At 40.6% G+C, this 21042-nt stretch overlaps 1 protein-coding gene across 2 annotated transcripts; it reads left to right on the top strand.

The window, feature by feature from the left end:
• Positions 1-16575: 16575 nt before the first annotated feature.
• Positions 16576-20504, top strand: granzyme (granzyme K-like). 2 transcript variants are annotated; one of them, XM_019350280.2, is made up of 5 exons: positions 16576-16725; positions 16902-17046; positions 17902-18037; positions 19332-19602; positions 19708-20504. In XM_019350280.2, exons 1-5 carry the CDS (start codon positions 16662-16664, stop codon positions 19857-19859), a joined length of 768 nt encoding a protein of 255 aa, XP_019205825.1. In that variant the 5' UTR covers positions 16576-16661; the 3' UTR covers positions 19860-20504.
• The last annotated feature ends 538 nt before the right edge of the window (positions 20505-21042 follow it).

The following is a 21042-nucleotide window of genomic DNA, read 5'->3' on the forward strand; positions in this document are numbered from 1 at the left end:
AATACAGTTCATCGATATTAAAGTAAAGTAGAAACATCAAAAGCTGGGTCTGACAAGAAGGGCATCTGAGTTCAGATCTGGTCCGCAGCTCGCCGATTGGTGACCAAGGCTCTATGATGTGTTGCCAAAAGTGTCAAACAACACCCAGTGGTACTGGGAGCTGCACATAAACCACAGGTGTTAAAACAAAATCAGCATCCATCTCTATTTCTGCTGACTCGTGGTTGGTTCACATCCTGTGAGCTCAACAAAAAAATGCTTTGCACCATGTTGGTGCTCACTGCTTTTAACACCCGATAAAAGAGAGATAAGAAGAAATGTTCTGCTGAGAAAAGTATTTTTATCTCATCGGTGCTTTTGATGTGCTGCCGTCCACAAGAATATGAACTAAACATGAGCAGGTTTGCAGAGGAAGAGGACGAGCTGACCAGCTGTGAAATAATAATAATAATTATTATTATTCTAATAATAATTTTAGTAGCACACTAAATTTATTATTGTGTGTTCATAGTTAAAGGAAGTTTGTTCCAGTGTTGCAGCTGAGAGAGACAAAGCATGGTCCACCTTTGTTCCAAGCTTCGAGTGTGGAGCCTGAAACATGAGGCGACTCTCAGCTGACACTTTGAAGGTATTTGGAGTTGTAAAGTGGATTCAGTGATATGACAATAATCACTAAAAGCTCAAGTTGGATTCTGCAGCAAATATGAAAACAGTGAAATTGTGGGCTGGCTGGAGTGATGTGTTCCCTTCACCGAGTGCCTGTGGGTCATGTTTGTGTACTTAACGTGACAGGACACCACTGCACTCTTATAACAAATAGCATCAAACTTAAGGTCAAATGGTTACTGCAAATGAAAAATCATGTTTCAGGATGGTTTGCAACATTTTGATGAAACAACTGTTTCTACAGCTATTCCCACAAAATATTAAGACATCGTGTCTGTTTTACAAGCAAATATGATTTCTAAATTAAAACACAGCGTTTATAATAACATAAAGTTTCAGTCACATCCATACATGTCTGCACTCAGTGACAACTGAGTGTCTCAGTCTGTCGATTACAGGTGGGGAACGGACCTGGATCAATTCTCCATGGGCAGCAGTCGGAAGAAAATTATAGGTTAAAATCATTAGAAACAAAAAAAAAAATAGAAACACCCAGCCAGAATTTTTGGCTGAATTGTTTTGCGGATCCCCGTCCTCATCCTGAACAAGCGAGCTCCAAGGAAGCTAATCTCTCCCCGAAGACACAGTGCAGTTCCAGGAGCACAAGCATGAACATCAACAGTGGACAGCAGTCCAAGAGACAATACCAGAGTCCTGAGCAGAGAGGTCCAGCAGCACTATGGGCAAACGGCATCAGAAAGAGAACATCCATCATCTTGATTGGATGAATGGAGATGCGTTTCCAGCAAGCTGCAACCTCACTGAGTGAGTTTGACATTTGCCATGTTTGGAGCGAGATGGCAATGAAAGAGACAGTGGGACAAAGCTGAAGAAAACTGACTGCCATTAGACTGCAAAGTGGGAGAGAAGAATGGAGAGAAAGGAGCAGGTGAGGACAGAGGAATACTGTTTTAATGTGGGGAATCAAATTGGGTTAAGGAATCCAGGGAGACAGGCGACTGCCTTGAAGTGGAGAATTGACAAAGTGTCCAGACCACCACAAAAGGGGGAGGAAGACAAGCACTGAGGTATGCAAGTGTTCTGTTGGGGAAAATGGAAAGGTGACACCATGCATGCACATAATATGCACTAGAGATAACACAAAATCATACATAAAGTGGCACACATTAAAAGAGGGTATTTGTAGAAGGGGTTAACAACACACAGTGTGGTTGCCGATGGTAACCTGCAAGCATTTGGGGTTTAGCTGTGCCTGACTATGACAGAGGTTTTCATTGAGATGTTTCTGAAACAAAATTTGGAGTGAACGGAGTTTTGTTTCAGAAAAAAGGGGGAAGGTACATAAAAGGACACAGAGAAATAGAAAGTGTCTTAACCCTACTAACATAAACACACACACACACACACACACACACACACACACACACACACACACACGCACACACACACACACATGTAATGAAGCTCATTAGGATCAAACACAATTTTAAGTAGGTAATATTGTTACCATCATCCTGTCTGGTTTATTGAGTGGGTTGAGAACTGATACATAGACGACTGAATTAGTATCATTTTGGGGAACATGATAGCAGGGGTGAACGGAATCCTGCAGCCAGAGTTTAAATGAGTGAAACTAGCAGATGTTTTGTTTTGTTTGTGTTTCTGAAGTATGGGGAAGGTTTTCCCATGGCACCAAGTTTTAGATTTGGTGTTTTTTCACTTATAAGAGAAAGAATATTCTGTGACAAGTCCTAAGACCGGGCTTCTGTAGTTTTATTTACTTTGGTTTTACAGTTTTATCTTTTATTTTTCACTTTATTTTTATTTTTTTGAATGGTGCACTGATTTCTGTTTGTGAATTTCTTTTCTTTAAGCAGATCTGTACGACGGGAATTAAAAGCGCTACACGTCGTCAAGAAAATTGGTGCAAGTGAGTTTCTCCACATTTAAATGGGCTCTGGAGAAAGTCACTTATCTGGGACAATTAGAAATTGAGAGTCCCTGCCTAAAAAGGATTCAGCGAGGTAATCCGATCTAAAGTTCTTCTTTTCCTTTTGAAATGACGTCATTTTGCTGAGGGTGGAAATCAAATGCGATGATGGGTTCCACTATCATCATTCCACTTATCATTTCAGTGTTTCTCTTACATTTCATTATATTTTAGCTTCTGCTAGCCTGCTATAATTGTTACACACTCTGCACATATACAGTATGAGAGCGACCCTCTCATGGTTACAATACAAGGTGGCACAAACATTAATTGGACTTTCTAACCAGCTGTTCTCTGTATATAACAATGAAAACAGTCTCGGTGATGGTTTGTAGATTACTGATTGTGTCTACAGACCGCACATAAACATGGTTATCCATCCAAGTGTTTCTACAAGCACAGTTCCTGAAACAAGCTGCAAATTCCTGCTGCAGGATTTTGCAGGATTCCCTTTTATTTTGCTCTCTTCAATCAGAGAGATTCACCACCTCCTGTATTATATTCTTTCTTATTTCTGCACGCTTTCTTATTTGTTCATCTCTCATTGTAATTATTTGTGCTAAAAACCAACAATGATATTTCTCTGACTTTCTAATAAAGCTGAAGGCATGAATAAAAAGACACATTTCCTTCCTCCTCTCTTTCTTTCATTGTTTCAGAGGATCTCTGACATCCACACATCCATAGATTCATGATTTCAGCATCTCCATCAACTCTGTGTCTTTGTAATTATTTATCTCATTATTATTCCAGCAGCCTTCTTTATTTAAAGTTTAGAACAGCATAGTTAATATTATTTGTGAGGATTAATATTAATGATATATTTCTGTTCTGTTTTTTTCCTTCTAAACCAAAGTAACAAAATGCGTCACAGATTTTACCAAAAACAGCAGAATTAAAAACATTTGAAACTAAAATGAAAAATAATATTAAAAAATATGCAAACAAACAACAAAAATAAAAAAAGCAAAACAAAACAAAGTCAGTCTATATAAGTGGGTTTTTATTCATTTATTTTCCACATATGAGGAACTGACTTTGCTCACTCGATAAGAAAAGGAAGTTTGTTTCCCAGCTTTTAGCTATTAGAGAGAAAGCAGGTCCAGCTTTGCTTCCAGCCTGGACCATGGTGTAACATTACCTGACTCTCAGGTGTCTCTGGTTAGAATAAACCCACATACCAAAATTGGTATGGCCCTGATCTGGCCAACACAATGTGCTTACACATGGCCCACATACCGCAAAGAAAGACGGCCCTTTGGTGGCCCAGATCTGGTTTGGTTGGGGAAACCTGCAGTCAGCTGAGACTGAAGAAGTCACTTGGATGAGTGATGAAATGTTTCTCCCACAAAACTACGTCCAGATGAACAGAATCAACTTTTGGAGTTGTTTTTTTCTTTTTCTTTAATGTTCACACAAAACTCCTGAAAGTTCATCCAGTCAGCTTCACTGTTTTCTCTAAACTGAAAACAAGGCTATGAACATATTTATGGACAAATGTACATTCCTGAGCATGTTTTCTTGTTGGTTTCTTAGTCATTCCAAATGTCTCTGCTTGGAAACTGTCATGGTCCGAGTGAGTGGCATGCCTGTCTGCTGTGTTTCTGGTCTCCTGCATTCCCCGTGGGAGCCGCACCTCTCAGGCTGATTGTAGTGGCAATCACTCTTCGCCTGAACGTCTGCTAATCACCGTTAGTGTTTGGCCGCTTACGTTACTTGCTTTTGCTGGTATGTGTATTCACTATATTCTCTGTCTCCAGTTAAATCCACAGACCACGCTCGCAACCTGCCCACAACCAACTCAGTCAGATCGCTGGTCATTCCTGCTACTAACTGCACCGCTTCTCAGGTACGAGTCATCGCCACTTCGTCTCATCTGCCTGCCTCTCTGATGCACCGTCAGGACCAATTTGGATTCACTCACTCACTGACTCACCCAGACCTAGCCTCCTTCCCAACCAATCTCCACCTGCTGACAACTAAGCCTGAACAAACACATTCTAGAAATCATTTCTACCTGTCTCAACATAACTCTCCTCTCCTGTGATTGCAGAGGCCCATTAGGCACTGGCCCTTGTTTCATAGTGTTCATAGTATCCCAGCACTTGCCACAGACGTCACCAAGTTAACATCACGGCAGTAATCATTCAGCCCTCTTCTCAGCCAAGTGTCATATAGTAGTTCTAGTTCATAGCATGTATTCCTGCCCTCTCCTTTGTACATGATTTTCCCAGTCACTAGTCTTCTTGTGTAGTTATTCCCACAGTGTCATTATTTTCACTGCTTGCACTGAGTCACTATAGTACGTCACCTGTGTATAGACACTCGTGTGTATTAACGTTTCTTCACTCACTCTAATATATTCTTGCCACATACATCTTGTGTGTCTGTGTTGAACCAGTTTTGGGTCCATCTGCTCCAAATAGCTCACGCCGTGACAGAAACATCAAAACAAAAATATATTTTTATGATCTAATAAAACCAGACAGAAATAAAACAGGTTGCTGTCAATATTTCATTGTTTCTTCTACAACGCTTTCAAAATGTCATCTTCTTTATGTTTTTATGGCATCATTAACATCTTTACTTTCATGACCCTCACTGTGGCACAGGCACTCAGTTTTCAGGTGTCACCACTAGGAGGGGCTCTTTTCTATAATTTTGGGGTAACGTGTCGCTTGAACCCAGTTCACAGTAATACTGGTAAAACCAGAAAATTAATAATTAAAACGACAACAATGAAGGTGTGAAAGGGAGGCCTGATTCACACCAAGCTAAAGGGCAGTACAATAGTCAAGTTGTGATTAAAAACATTAATTTAAGTAAAATATAAGAAGGGTTTAACCTTTAAAAAAGCCTCATTTGATACAAACCTCAAACCTTTAAAACAAAAAGAATCACTTTGTCCAGTGTTACGTCATGATAACTTTTTTTACACTGGGCGTAACAGATGGATGTGATTGGCCACAGGTCCACTTTTGGAGCATTGTGGGAACAACTGAGTCTAAGTATCAGGACCTCAACCTCGCTCTCATTAAAAAAGATCTTTAAGGCAGTCCAGGTTTTAATGTCATTTAAACATTCTGATAAAACTTTTCGTGAGCTGACATTTCATTTGGAAGACGTGGACTGAGATGCCTCATCCTGTCAGAGGATCCTACAGGAAGTAAAGATAAAGAGAAAATAACATTAAATGTATGAGTTTACTCCAGGCTGACATACTCCTAACTCACTGACTTTGACTATACATCCACTCTTATCCGTTTCTTTTTGCTTTCTCTCCTTTTGCTGTCGTCGTCAAGCTCTCACTCCTCCTAACACCCTCCACCCTCCTCGGTCTTTGTGCTGTCATCAAAAGGTAAACAGAATTTATAACCCATTAAAGGCTGATTTAATGGGACTTCATGCCAATGTTTGAACTGAATGTGGGCTGCTGCTGGTTGACAGGTCACATCTGTCTGACTCTGGAGCTCTGCTGTGCACAGTAGAAACACCCAGTGCATCAAGGGAGTCCCCCATTGGAGTCACTGCTATTACAGCATAACTAAGGGAGGATTCAGGGTCACCTGCTCCAGCCCTAACTATATACTCTAGCAAAAAGGAAAGTTTGAAGCCTAATCTTGAAAGTAGAGATAGTGTCTGTCTCCTGAATCCAAACTGAAAGCTGGTTCCACAGAAGAGGGGCCTGAAAACTGAAGGCTCTGTCATGGTTGGCTGTGTGGCAGGTAGGCAGAAGTGGTGGACCCAAAATGCAGGACTCTTGGAGATGGGATTTAAACTGAAAAAAACAGCTTTATTGCTGGATAAATGTTTCATAAAATAAAACTCACAAAAGCAAAACACAACTCTAAACAGAGGTGCTAGAGGACTGGAAATAACAAACACACGGCAAGGTGAGGGTACGACATGACAGAGAGCACAGAAAAGTCAGGGCTTATATTCAATGTTCCCTCTAATTTTTCATGTGTCTGAGCGAACACACAAACTCCCTGAGCGTCCCTTGGACCACTGTGAGCAACAGCAGACGTGTGCACTGTGGTCACGCCAGCATTGAATCCATCCAAGTTACCTGGTTTATTAAAATGATCAAATTACAGCATTTACATTTATGTTAGACTACTTTTAAATAACTGCTTTACACTTAAAATGAAAATGTAAAAAAAAATAAATCTAGTCGTATATATATATATATATATATATATATATATATATATATATATATATATATATATATACACATACATATATATGTATGTATATATGTGTATATATATATATATATATACGTGTGTGTGTATATATATGTGTATATATATATGTGTGTGTATATATATATATATATACATATATATATATATACACATATATATATATATACATATATATACATATACATATATATATATATATATATATATATATATATATATATATATATATATATATATACACATATATATATATATACATATATATATATATATATAGAGAGAGAGAGAGAGAGAGACAGAGAGACAGAGAGAGAGAGAGAGAGAGAGAGAGGCTCTGACTTGTATTATGAGTCTGTAACTCTCTGTCTGCAAAATACAGTATATAATTAATTACATAGTTACTTCTTCAAAAAAAGTAACTCAGTTTGGCAAACAACAAAGTTTTTTGCAATTATTTTTTTTTATGCAGCCAAGGTGTTTTTTAAACAAACATTTCAAACTATTTACAGAACAATCAGCTGTTCTGCATCAAATCTGATGCCACACATATTATTTGTGCCACTCCAAAAAATAATTTCTGTCCACTATGAGATGAAGGAGAACAACAGCCTGATACCTGCAGGCCTGACAGCAACAGATGTATCACTGCTGTAACACCTGTAACACTCAGCAGTCGCCTCATTGTTCTGACAGACACAACAAAAATATTGACTACACTACACACTAACTACACACTAACTACACAAGATTTGTGCTAAACGTCGCAAATGTCTCACATCTCAAAACACGCCATCACTCCTAAAACTTCCCTCCGTTCCTTAACAACTAGATGTCACGTTGCCATATCATTTTTTGATTGGTTTGATTGTTTGAAACGGGGGTGGGGGGGTGGGGGGGGAGAGTTGGTTTCATCTTTGCTCACAGGCTTTCGAGCCTTTTTTCTTATAAAACACAGTTTTTATCGTTTCTTCCCGCAGTAAATATAAACAGCGATAGTATTCAGGAAGGAAACCAAAAATTGCAGATATTTCTATCATAACTCTGGTTTTACGTGGCCTATCAACACAATTTGAAAACTGGTATAAAGTCCACACTTTTCCCGTCAGTTGTTTCGTCTGTCCTGCTCACATCTCCAATGGTTGGACACGTTGTCATTAATGTGGCTTCACTCCACATCAGCCACGCCGCTTTGCTCGCTAAAACACCGGTGTCGGCACATAAGGACGCTGTCATAGCCTGTCAACCACGTTGATTAGCTGCGTATATACGAATGTGAATCGCATTATTGGCTGGACTATGGGATAATGTGGCATCGTTCTAATCCCATACGGGAGCAGCCAGTCACTGACTGACACTGCAGAACAGAATCGTTAAAGTATTAATTTTAATTTCAATTCAGGTTAGTTTTTTTTTTTTTTTGTGCACAACGCAGATTTTCTGCACAGAGCCCGAGCCAGCAGTGCACAATTGCGCACGTGCACAGCTTAGGGGGAACATTGATTATATTCACAGGGGAGTAATCAGGGAATGGGAAACAGGAGGGAGACACAGCTGGGAGAAGTTAGACTAACGAGAAAGGGGAGAAGTAAAACTGAACACACTGACATCAGACTGTGACTATCAAAATAAAACAGGAAACAAGAAACCATCACACAAGGACGCCGACTCGACACAGAGAGGCAGACAGCATATAACACATGGAACTCAAACTATGCAAAACATGAGACACAAAACCCTAAACCACAATCACTGAAAATAGATTATTGTTAATAATAATAACAATAATAATCAACAAAGCACCAGTGAAACAAACAATCCAACATTCAAAAGTAAAACAAAACAAAAGAACTGAAAATACTGCGTCGAAAGGAATCAGAACCGTGACAGGCTCTGCCTCCTATTCTACTTTTAAATACTCGAGGAACAACAAGTTAGCTCGCTAGCTTCCATCTAAATACAGGTAAATACGGGCTAAATTCGGGCTAAATTCGGGTTTTCCCAAACCAAAGACCCTGGATCACCAGCGAGGTCCGCTCACTCCTCAAAGCCCGTGACGCCGCCTTCAGGTCAGGTGACAGAGCTCTGTACAGGGCTGCTCGAGCTGACCTGAAAAGGGGGATTAAAAAAGCCAAGTCAGACCACAAAAGGAACATCGAGTCCCACCTGTCCAGCAACAACACACGGGACGTGTGGCAGGGAAAGCAAGACATCATCAACCACAGAGGCAGCACTGCGAAAACAGAAAACCCAAGTGTGCAGCTGGCAGAGGAAATAAACCGCTTCTTCGCCTGCTATGAAACACCACAACAGCAGCACTCATCTGCCTCAGCCCTGCTCCCATCCTCATCCTCACCCTCACCTGGTTCCTGCACCGCTCCACTCACTGTAACAGAGCACGATGTCAGACGTGTGCTCCGTTACAGTGAACCCCAGGAAGGCGGCCGGTCGAGACGGAGTACCTGGCAAGGTACTAAGAGCATGTGTCCACCAGCTCACCCTCATCTTCACCAGACTCTTCAACCTCTCACTGGATCCGACCTCCACACCTCACTGACCGACCACAGTATGTGAGGACTCAGGGCTGTGTGTCGGACAGGGTCGTCTGCAGTACGGGGGCCCCACAGGGAACGGTTCTGGCTCCGTTCCTCTTCACCATCTACACTGCAGACTTCTCCCACAACTCCACCCAGTGCTTCCTGCAGAAGTTCTCTGATGACTCTGCAATAGTCGGCCTCATCACTGATGGGGATGACAAGGAGTACAGAGGACTGACTCAGGACTTTGTGGACTGGTGCCAGCTGAACTACCTCCAGATCAATGCCAGTAAAACCAAGGAGCTGGTAAACTTCCGCAGGCACAAGCATCCTCCACTGCAACCACTGAACATCCAAGGTATGGACATTGAGGCTGTGGACAGCTACAGGTACCTTGGTGTTCATCTGAACAATAAACTGGACTGGACTCATAATTCAGACGCCCTCTACAGGAAAGGGCAGAGCAGGCTGTACCTGCTGCGGAGACTCAGGTCGTTTGGAGTGGAGGGCCCACTCCTGAAGACCTTCTATGACTCTGTGGTGGCCTCAGCCATCTTCTATGGTGTGGTCTGCTGGGGCGGCAGCATCTCTGCTGGGGACAGGAAGAGACTGAACAGGCTGATCCGAAGGGCCAGCTCTGTTCTACGATGCCCTCTGGACCCAGTGGAGGTGGTGAGTGACAGGAGAATGGCGGCAAAGCTGTCATCCCTGTTGGACAACATCTCCCACCCCATGCAGGAGACTGTGACAGCACTGAGCAGCTCCTTCAGTGGGAGACTGCGGCACCCACGATGTGGGACGGAGAGATTTCGCAGGTCTTTCCTCCCCACTGCTGTCAGACTCCACAACAAAGACTTTAACTGATCAAACACACACATCCACACATGTGCAATAACACTAATGTGCAATAATCTTTCTGGCATCGTTGTATTTTTACTCAGTTGTATATAGCATTTGTATTCTATTTTTATCTTATTGTATATTTTATTCTATTTTATTCTACTGTATATAGTATTTTATTTTATTCTATTCTGTACAGTTGTGTACTGTATTTATTCTTATTTTATTTTATTCTAATTTTTGCTTCATAACTTTTGCACTGTCCACTTCCTGCTGTGACAAAACAAATTTCCCACGTGTGGGACTAATAAAGGTTATCTTATCTTATCTTATCAGGCAGCCATCCCATCCTGTCTAAAATCAGCCACAATCATCCCAGTGCCGAAGAAGTCTCCCATCTCCAGCCTGAATGATTACCGCCCTGTGGCCCTCACACCGGTAAACATGAAAAGCTTTGAGAGACTAGTCCTTCAGCACATCAAGGATTACCTCCCCCCAGAATTCGACCCCCTACAGTTTGCATACCGTGCAAACAGATCCACAGAAGACGCCATCGCCACAGCCCTCCACGCTGTGCTGAGTCACCTAGAGCAGCGGCAGAGCTACGTCCGAATGCTCTTTGTGGACTATAGCTCAGCCTTTAATACAATCATCCCAGACATCCTCATCACCAAACTGGTCACTCTTGGCCTCCCTCCTTTCACATGTGCCTGGATAAAGGATTTCCTCACAAACCGGCCCCAGACTGTGAGACTGGGCCCTCATCTCTCCTCCACTCGCACACTGAGCACCGGCTCCCCACAGGGCTGTGTGCTGAGCCCCCTCCAGTATTTTCTCTACACCCATGACTGCAGTTCGACCCACAACAACACTCTCATCATCAAGTTTGCTGATGACACCACGGTAGTCGGACTCATCTCGAAGGGAGACGAGGCAGACTACAGAGAGGAAGTCCTGAAGCTGGCAGCATACTGTCCATATGTACATAGCGTTGCAGAACTGTACCCCCCCCCACCCCCACCCCCAGCATGTTTACAATGAGTAGGAGATGCTCTGTGTCTCATTGTACAACTGTATAGTGACAATAAAGGCATTCTATTCTATTCTATTCTATACAATATAGCATGTCCTGACTGCGGGGTTTTGGTAACAAATTCAAAGGTACAGCTCTGCTGTCACTTCCAACATAAATGAAGACAGAAAACTAAACAGCAGTGACGTTTGTAGGGTTACTGAAGTTTGGCTAGCTGGTACATAATGACCGCTAGCGACACAGCTATGTTAGCATAATATAAATAAGCTAACTTTTTTTCCACTCAATAAAAGTTAAGGTGAGGGTTCTCAGTGGCCAGGAACAAATGCAATTAGATGGCAGGATGCTGTAAACGGACCAAACTTAAGCCAGGAGAACAACTGAGATAATCCATCCACAATACGAGGTTAGTCATTCATACAGGGAGTGCAGAATTATTAGGCAAGTTGTATTTTTGAGGAATAATTTTATTATTGAACAACAACCATGTTCTCAATGAACCCAAAAAACTCATTAATATCAAAGCTGAATGTTTTTGGAAGTAGTTTTTAGTTTGTTTTTAGTTTTAGCTATTTTAGGGGGATATCTGTGTGTGCAGGTGACTATTACTGTGCATAATTATTAGGCAACTTAACAAAGAACAAATATATACCCATTTCAATTATTTATTTTTACCAGTGAAACCAATATAACATCTCCACATTCACAAATATACATTTCTGACATTCAAAAACAAAACAAAAACAAATCAGCGACCAATATAGCCACCTTTCTTTGCAAGGACACTCAAAAGCCTGCCATCCATGGATTCTGTCAGTGTTTTGATCTGTTCACCATCAACATTGCGTGCAGCAGCAACCACAGCCTCCCAGACACTGTTCAGAGAGGTGTACTGTTTTCCCTCCTTGTAAATCTCACATTTGATGATGGACCACAGGTTCTCAATGGGGTTCAGATCAGGTGAACAAGGAGGCCATGTCATTAGTTTTTCTTCTTTTATACCCTTTCTTGCCAGCCACGCTGTGGAGTACTTGGACGCGTGTGATGGAGCATTGTCCTGCATGAAAATCATGTTTTTCTTGAAGGATGCAGACTTCTTCCTGTACCACTGCTTGAAGAAGGTGTCTTCCAGAAACTGGCAGTAGGACTGGGAGTTGAGCTTGACTCCATCCTCAACCCGAAAAGGCCCCACAAGCTCATCTTTGATGATACCAGCCCAAACCAGTACTCCACCTCCACCTTGCTGGCGTCTGAGTCGGACTGGAGCTCTCTGCCCTTTACCAATCCAGCCACGGGCCCATCCATCTGGCCCATCAAGACTCACTCTCATTTCATCAGTCCATAAAACCTTAGAAAAATCAGTCTTGAGATATTTCTTGGCCCAGTCTTGACGTTTCAGCTTGTGTGTCTTGTTCAGTGGTGGTCGTCTTTCAGCCTTTCTTACCTTGGCCATGTCTCTGAGTATTGCACACCTTGTGCTTTTGGGCACTCCAGTGATGTTACAGCTCTGAAATATGGCCAAACTGGTGGCAAGTGGCATCTTGGCAGCTGCACGCTTGACTTTTCTCAGTTCATGGGCAGTTATTTTGCGCCTTGGTTTTTCCACACGCTTCTTGCGACCCTGTTGACTATTTTGAATGAAACGCTTGATTGTTCGATGATCACGCTTCAGAAGCTTTGCAATTTTAAGACTGCCTCATCCCTCTGCAAGATATCTCACTATTTTTGACTTTTCTGAGCCTGTCAAGTCCTTCTTTTGACCCATTTTGCCAAAGGAAAGGAAGTTGCCTAATAATTATGCACACCTGATATAGGGTGTTGATGTCATTAGACCATACCCCTTCTCATTACAGAGATGCACATCACCTAATATGCTTAATTGGTAGTAGGCTTTCGAGCCTATACAGCTTGGAGTAAGACAACATGCATGAAGAGGATGATGTGGACAAAATACTCATTTGCCTAATAATTCTGCACTCCCTGTATACTACAGCATGGGCTGTAGTTACATCGTAATGTTTTAAAAATTGAGCTTAAATAAATGATTAGTGGTAATAAAAGCCGAGGGAGGTCAACAGTGATCACTGACTGTTTTTAGGAGCTTTTTGAGATTAAATAGAAGAAAATACAAAACATTAAACATGTTAACAACACAAAAGCCATATTAAACGCAGACTACTTTAGGCCCGGAAGTAGGATTCGTTACGTCATCACTTAAAGACCGGATTGGGTGATATGGTGCTACAAGGTCATTAAGACATATGGTTTAAATCTGCTCTCTCTTTCTAGTCCCTGTCAGGACTCTTACTGCAGCATTTTGGATGAACTGAAGGCTTTTCAGGGAGTTTTTAGGACATCCTGATAAAAATTAATAATGTTGTCAATATCAAAGAGCAATCCAAGATAATGAAACTGACTCATGATGGGCTAAAAACTGTCAGCAGAGATGTGGCAGCCTGACCGGGAACATATCGTTTTGAAACGTTTTGGGGAAATTACTGTTTCAAAACCTTTCTTTGTACCAATGTTAGGACATTGTGTCTTTCATCAACATCTCCTGCATGGGCTGGGAGATGATAGCTATATAAGTCTGTATCCAGACTGTAACAGCCCATCACCGGGTGCAGACATGTAGTGCAGCCATTACATAGCATGTATGTGAATATGTGTGTTAGATATTAAAGATCAGTTTCACCCATCGGCTGTGAAGGTTTTGGGTGGATGAGTCCATTTAGCTCAGACTGCATTTCTTCAGCTCAGCATATAAAGCTGTGCACCTCAGTGTTTACTTGCTTTTTATGATTCTGACATAACAGGTTTGCACTTTTCTTCTCAAGTGCAAAATGTAAATTATTTTAATTTCAGTTTTGTATTATGAATATTTTAACCCTTGTGTGGTGTTCGTATTTTTGTTACTCAGCCAGTGTTATGCAGAATTCGACTGGAGACGTTATATTTTACAGAGCTGATACGGATATTACACATCTTCCATGTGTAAATATGGAAACTGCATGTGATTGTTAATTAAATGACTGCCAGTGCACACTTGAATTAAAAATTAAATGATTCGCTTTTGAAAAACACTGAAAGAAAATGAAAATGTTCAAAAAATGAGTGTTATGCTGATCAAGGGTCATTCTGGCTCAAATCACCAACTTTAAACCTGAAACATTTTCAGTTCAAAGTTTGGAAACATGGCATGATTTCTGTGAAACTTTAGCTTCATATATCAATATTCGAAATCGGAGAAACGGTGTGATGGTCCAGGGTTGTTAGAGCCAGTGTTTCATTTTGGTATCATCTTGTGTTTTGTGTTAACTCTTATTTTGTATTAGCTGTTAGAGTTTGGTTCTTGTGTTTTATTATTCCTACCTGTGTCTCTCCTGTGCTCTGTTCGTGTCCCTGAGTTTGTGTTGTTAAACCGTCTGTGAGTTTCCTGTTTTACTTTGAAGGTTTGTGTCTCGTTGTGTGTAATTAGGTTCAGCTGTGTTACTCTCTGGTGTGTCATTCCCTCGTTACCTTGTGTGTATTAATGGTGTGTGCCTGCCTGTGTTCCTTGTCGGTTCATCTGTATTATTTGGTCATCTCTGCATCTCTCTGCTCCTCATTCTGCTATTTATTTGTTTGTTATTTATCGCTGACTGTAAATAAACTCACTTGCATCACCGCTGCTGTCTGCAACTCGGGTCCTCCTTCACTTCCACACGACTGTTGCCCCAGCCGTGACAATCGGAGGCAATGTTTGAACTTGAATGTCTCAAAAACTATTAACAATAAAAACCTGAAATTTTCACTGCCCTGTCAGCCACCACGAGATGAGATTCTGAGGCTACCACTCTCTTGGCTTTGCCTAGAAATGCTGTGCATGAAATGTATGCTTTGTGTTCCCATGTTTCTGGGACGCCCACTTCCCAGTCCTACATGTCCTGTTATCAAGAACCTGGCCTTCAGTTTGGAGGTGGCACTAAGGCTCACTCCAAATAATGCTGCAACGTGGTTTTTACAGAACACCAGCGTGACATTAGTGAAACATGGCATGCTTAAAGCGGACACAAACTATAGCAGGATGCATACCACAGGCTCAAAACCAGAGCTGGTAGCAGAATAAGCTGTCTGGCATTGGCAGAGAAGATTTGACAAGTTTTTCATGGGCATAACCCAAATATTCTGCTGCTCAACCCACAAATGAACTTTCCTTACAAATGTGGCATCATTTAAGAGGAAATAAAGAGGCTCTCCAATGTTTTAATAGTTATTGTCCTGAACCATTGCTGTAACAAAAACATTTATATATTCAGGTTATCTGTGTCAAATATTAATATTTGTTTGATGATTTGTACGTTTCAGTGCATCACTGCAGCTACTGCTCACATTAACAACATGTTTCTTTCTGTTTAGCTGTTTCTGAGCTTAAGAAACCAGTGAAGCAAACAAGACAGCAACTGTCTCAAGTTAGGACAAAAAAACAGCAAGTGGGAACAAATTGGGAAAGACTGTCAACGATATAGTTTTGCAACCTTTGGTGAAACCGTATCAAAAACCGTCCGTTGTAAATGTTAGGACATTTTGTCTTTTGTCATCATTTACTTCCACAAAGGATCTTTTATTTTTTAAGCTGACTTCTTTTGTTCTAAATTCTAACACAGCTTGTTTTTGTGGAACACCTACATGTCTGCACACAGTGACATCATGAGCTCTATTCCTTCTCCGCTACATAGCATGTATGTGCATGTGAGTGTTAGATAATAATCATAGACTTCACTGCAGGTTATGAAAGGTTTGAGTGGATGTGTCCATTTGGCTCCTTCATTTTCACCCTTCAGCTGATGATTTTCACCACAGTGGATTCAACAAAGAGAGATTAGAAGGATGTTTTTTGTATTTGCACAAAACTCGTCAAACACTTCCACAGAACAAAAACGTGAGAGAAGAGCAGAATAACTGTTTACGACATTGTAATAACTGTTACAATGTGGCTCTTGTAATGATCTGTTATTGCATATGATTCACATGTTTGAGCTCATCTATCTGTTCTGTTTTATACCTGCTATTTTTTTATGTATTGTATAGATTATAGATGATAGATTATAGACTTTATAGATATAGATTTTAATCCGGATAAATATTGTGATTTTGCTGTATAATGATCAAAATGAGGTTGTCAATTTATCGTTTAAGCATGTTTTCCTGTTTGTTGTTTTAGTTATGGAAATACTTTTGTTTGGAACCACACAAAATCAAAATGATTTCATATGTGTGTTTTACATTTTGATGAGATTTCCCTGCAGGTTTTGACGGGTTTGGTGGGTGTGTCAGTTTATCTTGCTCATTCATTTTCAGACCACGCCCCCTCAGATCAGCACATAAAGCTGAGCATCACAGTGAGTTTCAGTGCATTCAGCATCTGCTAAAAGAAGGAAGAAGAAATGTCGTCTCTGAAAAATTTCAGTCTTCTCATCTCATGTGTGCTCCTGTTCATCATCCAGCCAGGTGAGTGATGTTTTATACTGTAACTTAATTTACCTACTGGTAATTTTGATCTTCATGTTAACAAGCATAATGCAAAGTCACATTGCTGATTATCCTTCAGGTGTTTGTTTCACTCATCTGTTCTTCACTTGATCATCAGCTGATTTATGTGTCTGGATATTTTATTTCTGTTTCAGGTCGTGGGTCTAGGATTATTAATGGGAAAGAGGTCGAGCCACACTCACTGCCTTATATGGCCTATCTTAGAACTGTGACAAATTCTTGGTGTGGAGGGACATTAATCCATCCACAGTGGGTGCTGACAGCTGCCCACTGCACTGGGTAAGAATCTGAGGTCTTGTTTTCCTCAATTTTAAAAATAATGCAGTGTTTATTTTCAACAGACTATTATTCCTTCAGTAACTACCCAGAGGTCACTACTTTCACCTGTGGTCACGAGCTCTGGGTAATTACTGAAAGAATGAGATCAGGGACAGAGCAGCAGAAATGTGCTTTCTGTAAACCATGACTGGCCTCTCCTGTAGAGAAATCATTCATTCAGTCATTGGAGAGAAGCTCAGCTGCTACTCTTCCACATTCAAAGGAGCCAGCTGAGGTGGTTCGGGTATCTGGCAAGGATGCCTCGCAGGCTAGGTGACTGTGGTGGGGCGTGGTCTGTGGAGCCGTGCAGGTTTTGTCCGCCCTCCCTGCACGGCACCGCAGACCACGCCCCACCACAGTGACAGGTCAAATAATACACACTGCTATAATTATACATGCAAAGCTAATTACATTGAACGGAGAGGATGAATATAGAATATTTAAAGTTGATTTTCCACTCTCTTGTAAGCACAATATCTTTACAGAGGTGTTCTAGAAAGTTTTATTTAAGATGGAATGACAAGCAAAAAAAAAAGTGTTCCACTCATTTAAATATAACACAGAAGTCACAGCTACATACACATTAAACATTTGATACATTTCTTCATCTAAAACATTTTATGTACATTTTAATTTCTTCATTCAGCTTAAAAAAAACCATGCAGATTCACCTAAAGCTCAATAACAGCCATAACTCAGCCATATGTAATAATACACAATAATAAAGAATTATGATGGCTGTTTTAGAAGCCGCTGACCTGTTAACCTTTTAAATATGTAAACCTTCATCACCAGATTGTGTTTTTTCTTTTACAGGAGTTATTGGGTGATCCTGGGAGCACACTCCAGAACGAAAAACGAAAGTTCCAAGCATCAAAGAGTCGTTGAGAAAAGTTTTCCTCATCCTGACTACTGTTGTGCAAAGATAGACAATGACCTCATGTTGCTGAAGGTAAGGTGAAAAATCAGGGTCTGATACCAAATGATGTAAATCGTAAATGGACTGGTTTTTATTTAGCACCTTTCTACTCTACCTGAGCACTCAAAGCGTTACACAACATGGTTTATTCACCCAAACACATCTTTCTGTGCTTAAGTGCTTTCTGTGTAACACTGACACACACACACTCTAACTTATGCATCAGAGAGCATCGTGCAGTTCAGCATCTTGCCAAAGGATTTCTGACATGCAGACTGGAAAGACCAGGGATCAAACACCAAACCATTCGATTCGTAGATAACCTGCTGTACCTCCTACAGCCAAGTCAGGTTTTGCTTACTTAACTAAAAGTTTCATTCTTTAAATTATAAAATGTATTTCCATGTGTGTATAGACATGTTTCAACACATCACTGCCAGAGATGGGCAGTAACACGTTACTGTAATCTGATTACTTTTTTCAGGTTACGAGTAAAGTAAGGGATTACTATTGCAAAAACGGTAATTAGATTACCGTTACTTTCACGTAGAAACTCTGCGTTAATGCGTTACTAAAACCGTGATTTTTTGCGAGAACGTCTCATGACAGTGACGTAAGCGAGTGCGACGTTCGTGACAACAGCTGTGTGCAGATCAACAATGGATAATATATCGAGTGCGGCAGAGAGTATGAGCGTGCAGCGTTTAAAGCGTGGAAGTACTGACCTTATTTTGAGTTTGATTCCATAAAAAGTGACAAAAACATTAGCGTCCGTTGTGTGTGGGAAGAAAACTTCTTTTTACAGCGAAAAAACCCCCCTAAACTTCCAAGCACCGAGTGCACTACAACTGTAATGGGAAATTCACAGAGAAACTCGCGGATTCTTCCACTGACCGCTGCATAAAGTTAAAAGGTTAAAACTAATAAAACAAGTTTTAAAAAGAGACTTTTTCATTTGATTACATTTTGAGTGATGGATTATGCAGAAAAAGTAGAATTGGGCTGAAAGATCTATCGCTTTATCACCTATTCAGGTTGTAAATCGTGTTTTTAAAAAGTAACTAAGTAATAATTATTTTTGAAAATAAGTAATCAGTAAAGTAACGGGATTACTTTTTTGGGGAAGTAATCGGTAATTAGTTACTGATTACTTTTTTCAAGTAACTTGACCAACACTGTTCACTGCACATATTGCATTTTTTACATGCAAAATATTAGAATTAAATGAGTGGTGATTCAACCCTTTAGCAAATAGCTGTTTATTTAAAGTAGTGAATGTAGAGAGATTCATTACCAATATCTGATATTCTTTTTAACTTTTTTTCAGCTTAAAGAACCAGTGAGGAAAACCAGGGCAGTGCAGTGGCTCGAGTTTGGCGACACTGTGAGAGACCCGGCAGCTGGCAGCACGTGTCTGGTGGCTGGATGGGGAGCAACTGAAAACAACCAATCATCAGACGTCCTCATGTCTGTCAATGTGACTGTGGTGGACAGACAGACGTGCAACTCTCGTGATTATTACAACCACAGACCTGAGATCACCAAACACATGATATGTGCTGGTTCAAATGGTACAAACGTCGCTGATACCTGTCAAGTACGTATGAAGAATCCATGTGTTTTTCCTTGTTTGAGGTAAATGTTCATTCAGCTCAACACCTGTGAGTCAAAGAAAGACTGTTGTGTGTTTGTTCTTGCTGCAGGGGATTCAGGAGGGCCGCTGTTGTGCGATGGAGCGCTGGTTGGAGTCACTTCTTATGGAGCAGGTTGTGGTGTCATTACAAAACCTGGAATCTACTCATTTATCTCAGAAAAACAGCTGTACTGGATCAAAACTACGATGAAGTTATTCTAAATGTGTGAAACCACCAGCATCAGTCTGCATGATTTGATGTTATATCTGTCAGTGTTGTCTCTGTAGACCATTATTCAGTTTATCATTTTACTGTTCCTCTTACAGTTTATGATCATTTAGTTTCTGCCAGCTTGCTATACTTTTTAAAAAATAGATTCTGCACTTGGCTAGTCCACCACATGAACCACATTTTAGACCTACTGAGAACAAAATTGAAAACACTGTTTGAAATTTTACCATCTTTCACCACACAAACCAGACCGAAACATGGTTATATCTAATCATCATTTTTCCAAATAATTTAAAGAATTCACAAACACGAGTGCTCCTGGTTGTTGCAGATGAGTGCGGCTGCAGTAAAACCAGGGAGAAGCAATTTTTATGTACACTCAAAAGCCATGATTGTAAAATAAAAAAGAGATTATTCAGACTGTCAAACAGACAGATTCAACGGCTCATATACAACCAACTGAACCTGAAAATGAGGCCTGCGGACAGGATTGTTGAAAAAGACAAAAAAAAACAAAACATGTTTTCTTCATTTCACATTATGACTCTGTTGCTTCAAAACCAAAAATACAAACATATTTTTCTTGCTGCTTTTTCTACTTTCTAATAAAGCTGGAGGCATGAATAAAAAATACACATTTGCTCTATTTTTCTTTGATTGTACTGCAGTTTCAAACTGTACCTCTCAAAGTAGCATCGTTAATATAATGACTTTACAGTTACAGTCTAATTTGAGGCCCAAGAAACATTTTCACTGCTTGTTTCTACTCTTTTGATCAGCTGTAGATTTTCTCGTACAAAGGTTTTCTTCAGAAGAAATTAACACAGAGAAAATTCACTTATGGGAAACAAAGGAACATGAGAAATACACAACTGACAGCTACACATGTTGAGGATCTCCTCTTCCTTAGGATTCAGTGACATGATCGTCACACATTCACCTCCATCAACACTGTGTCTTTTGTCATTGATTACTTCCACAAATCCTGGTTCATTTCTTTCTTCATGCTAAATTGGCTGAAAGTATCAGCCATATACACGTCTGCACCCAGTGTCCTTCACGTGGTTATTTATGATAATTTGACAACAGGCTTTGAAACAATATCAGCACTCGATCAACAGTTTCCTCGTGTCTGTTATCTCTGTAAGATTGAAGCTGTTTAGGAAAAGGGGA

The sequence above is a fragment of the Oreochromis niloticus genome, linkage group LG22, assembly GCF_001858045.2.
Source record: "Oreochromis niloticus isolate F11D_XX linkage group LG22, O_niloticus_UMD_NMBU, whole genome shotgun sequence".
NCBI classification, from domain to species: Eukaryota; Metazoa; Chordata; class Actinopteri; order Cichliformes; family Cichlidae; genus Oreochromis; species Oreochromis niloticus.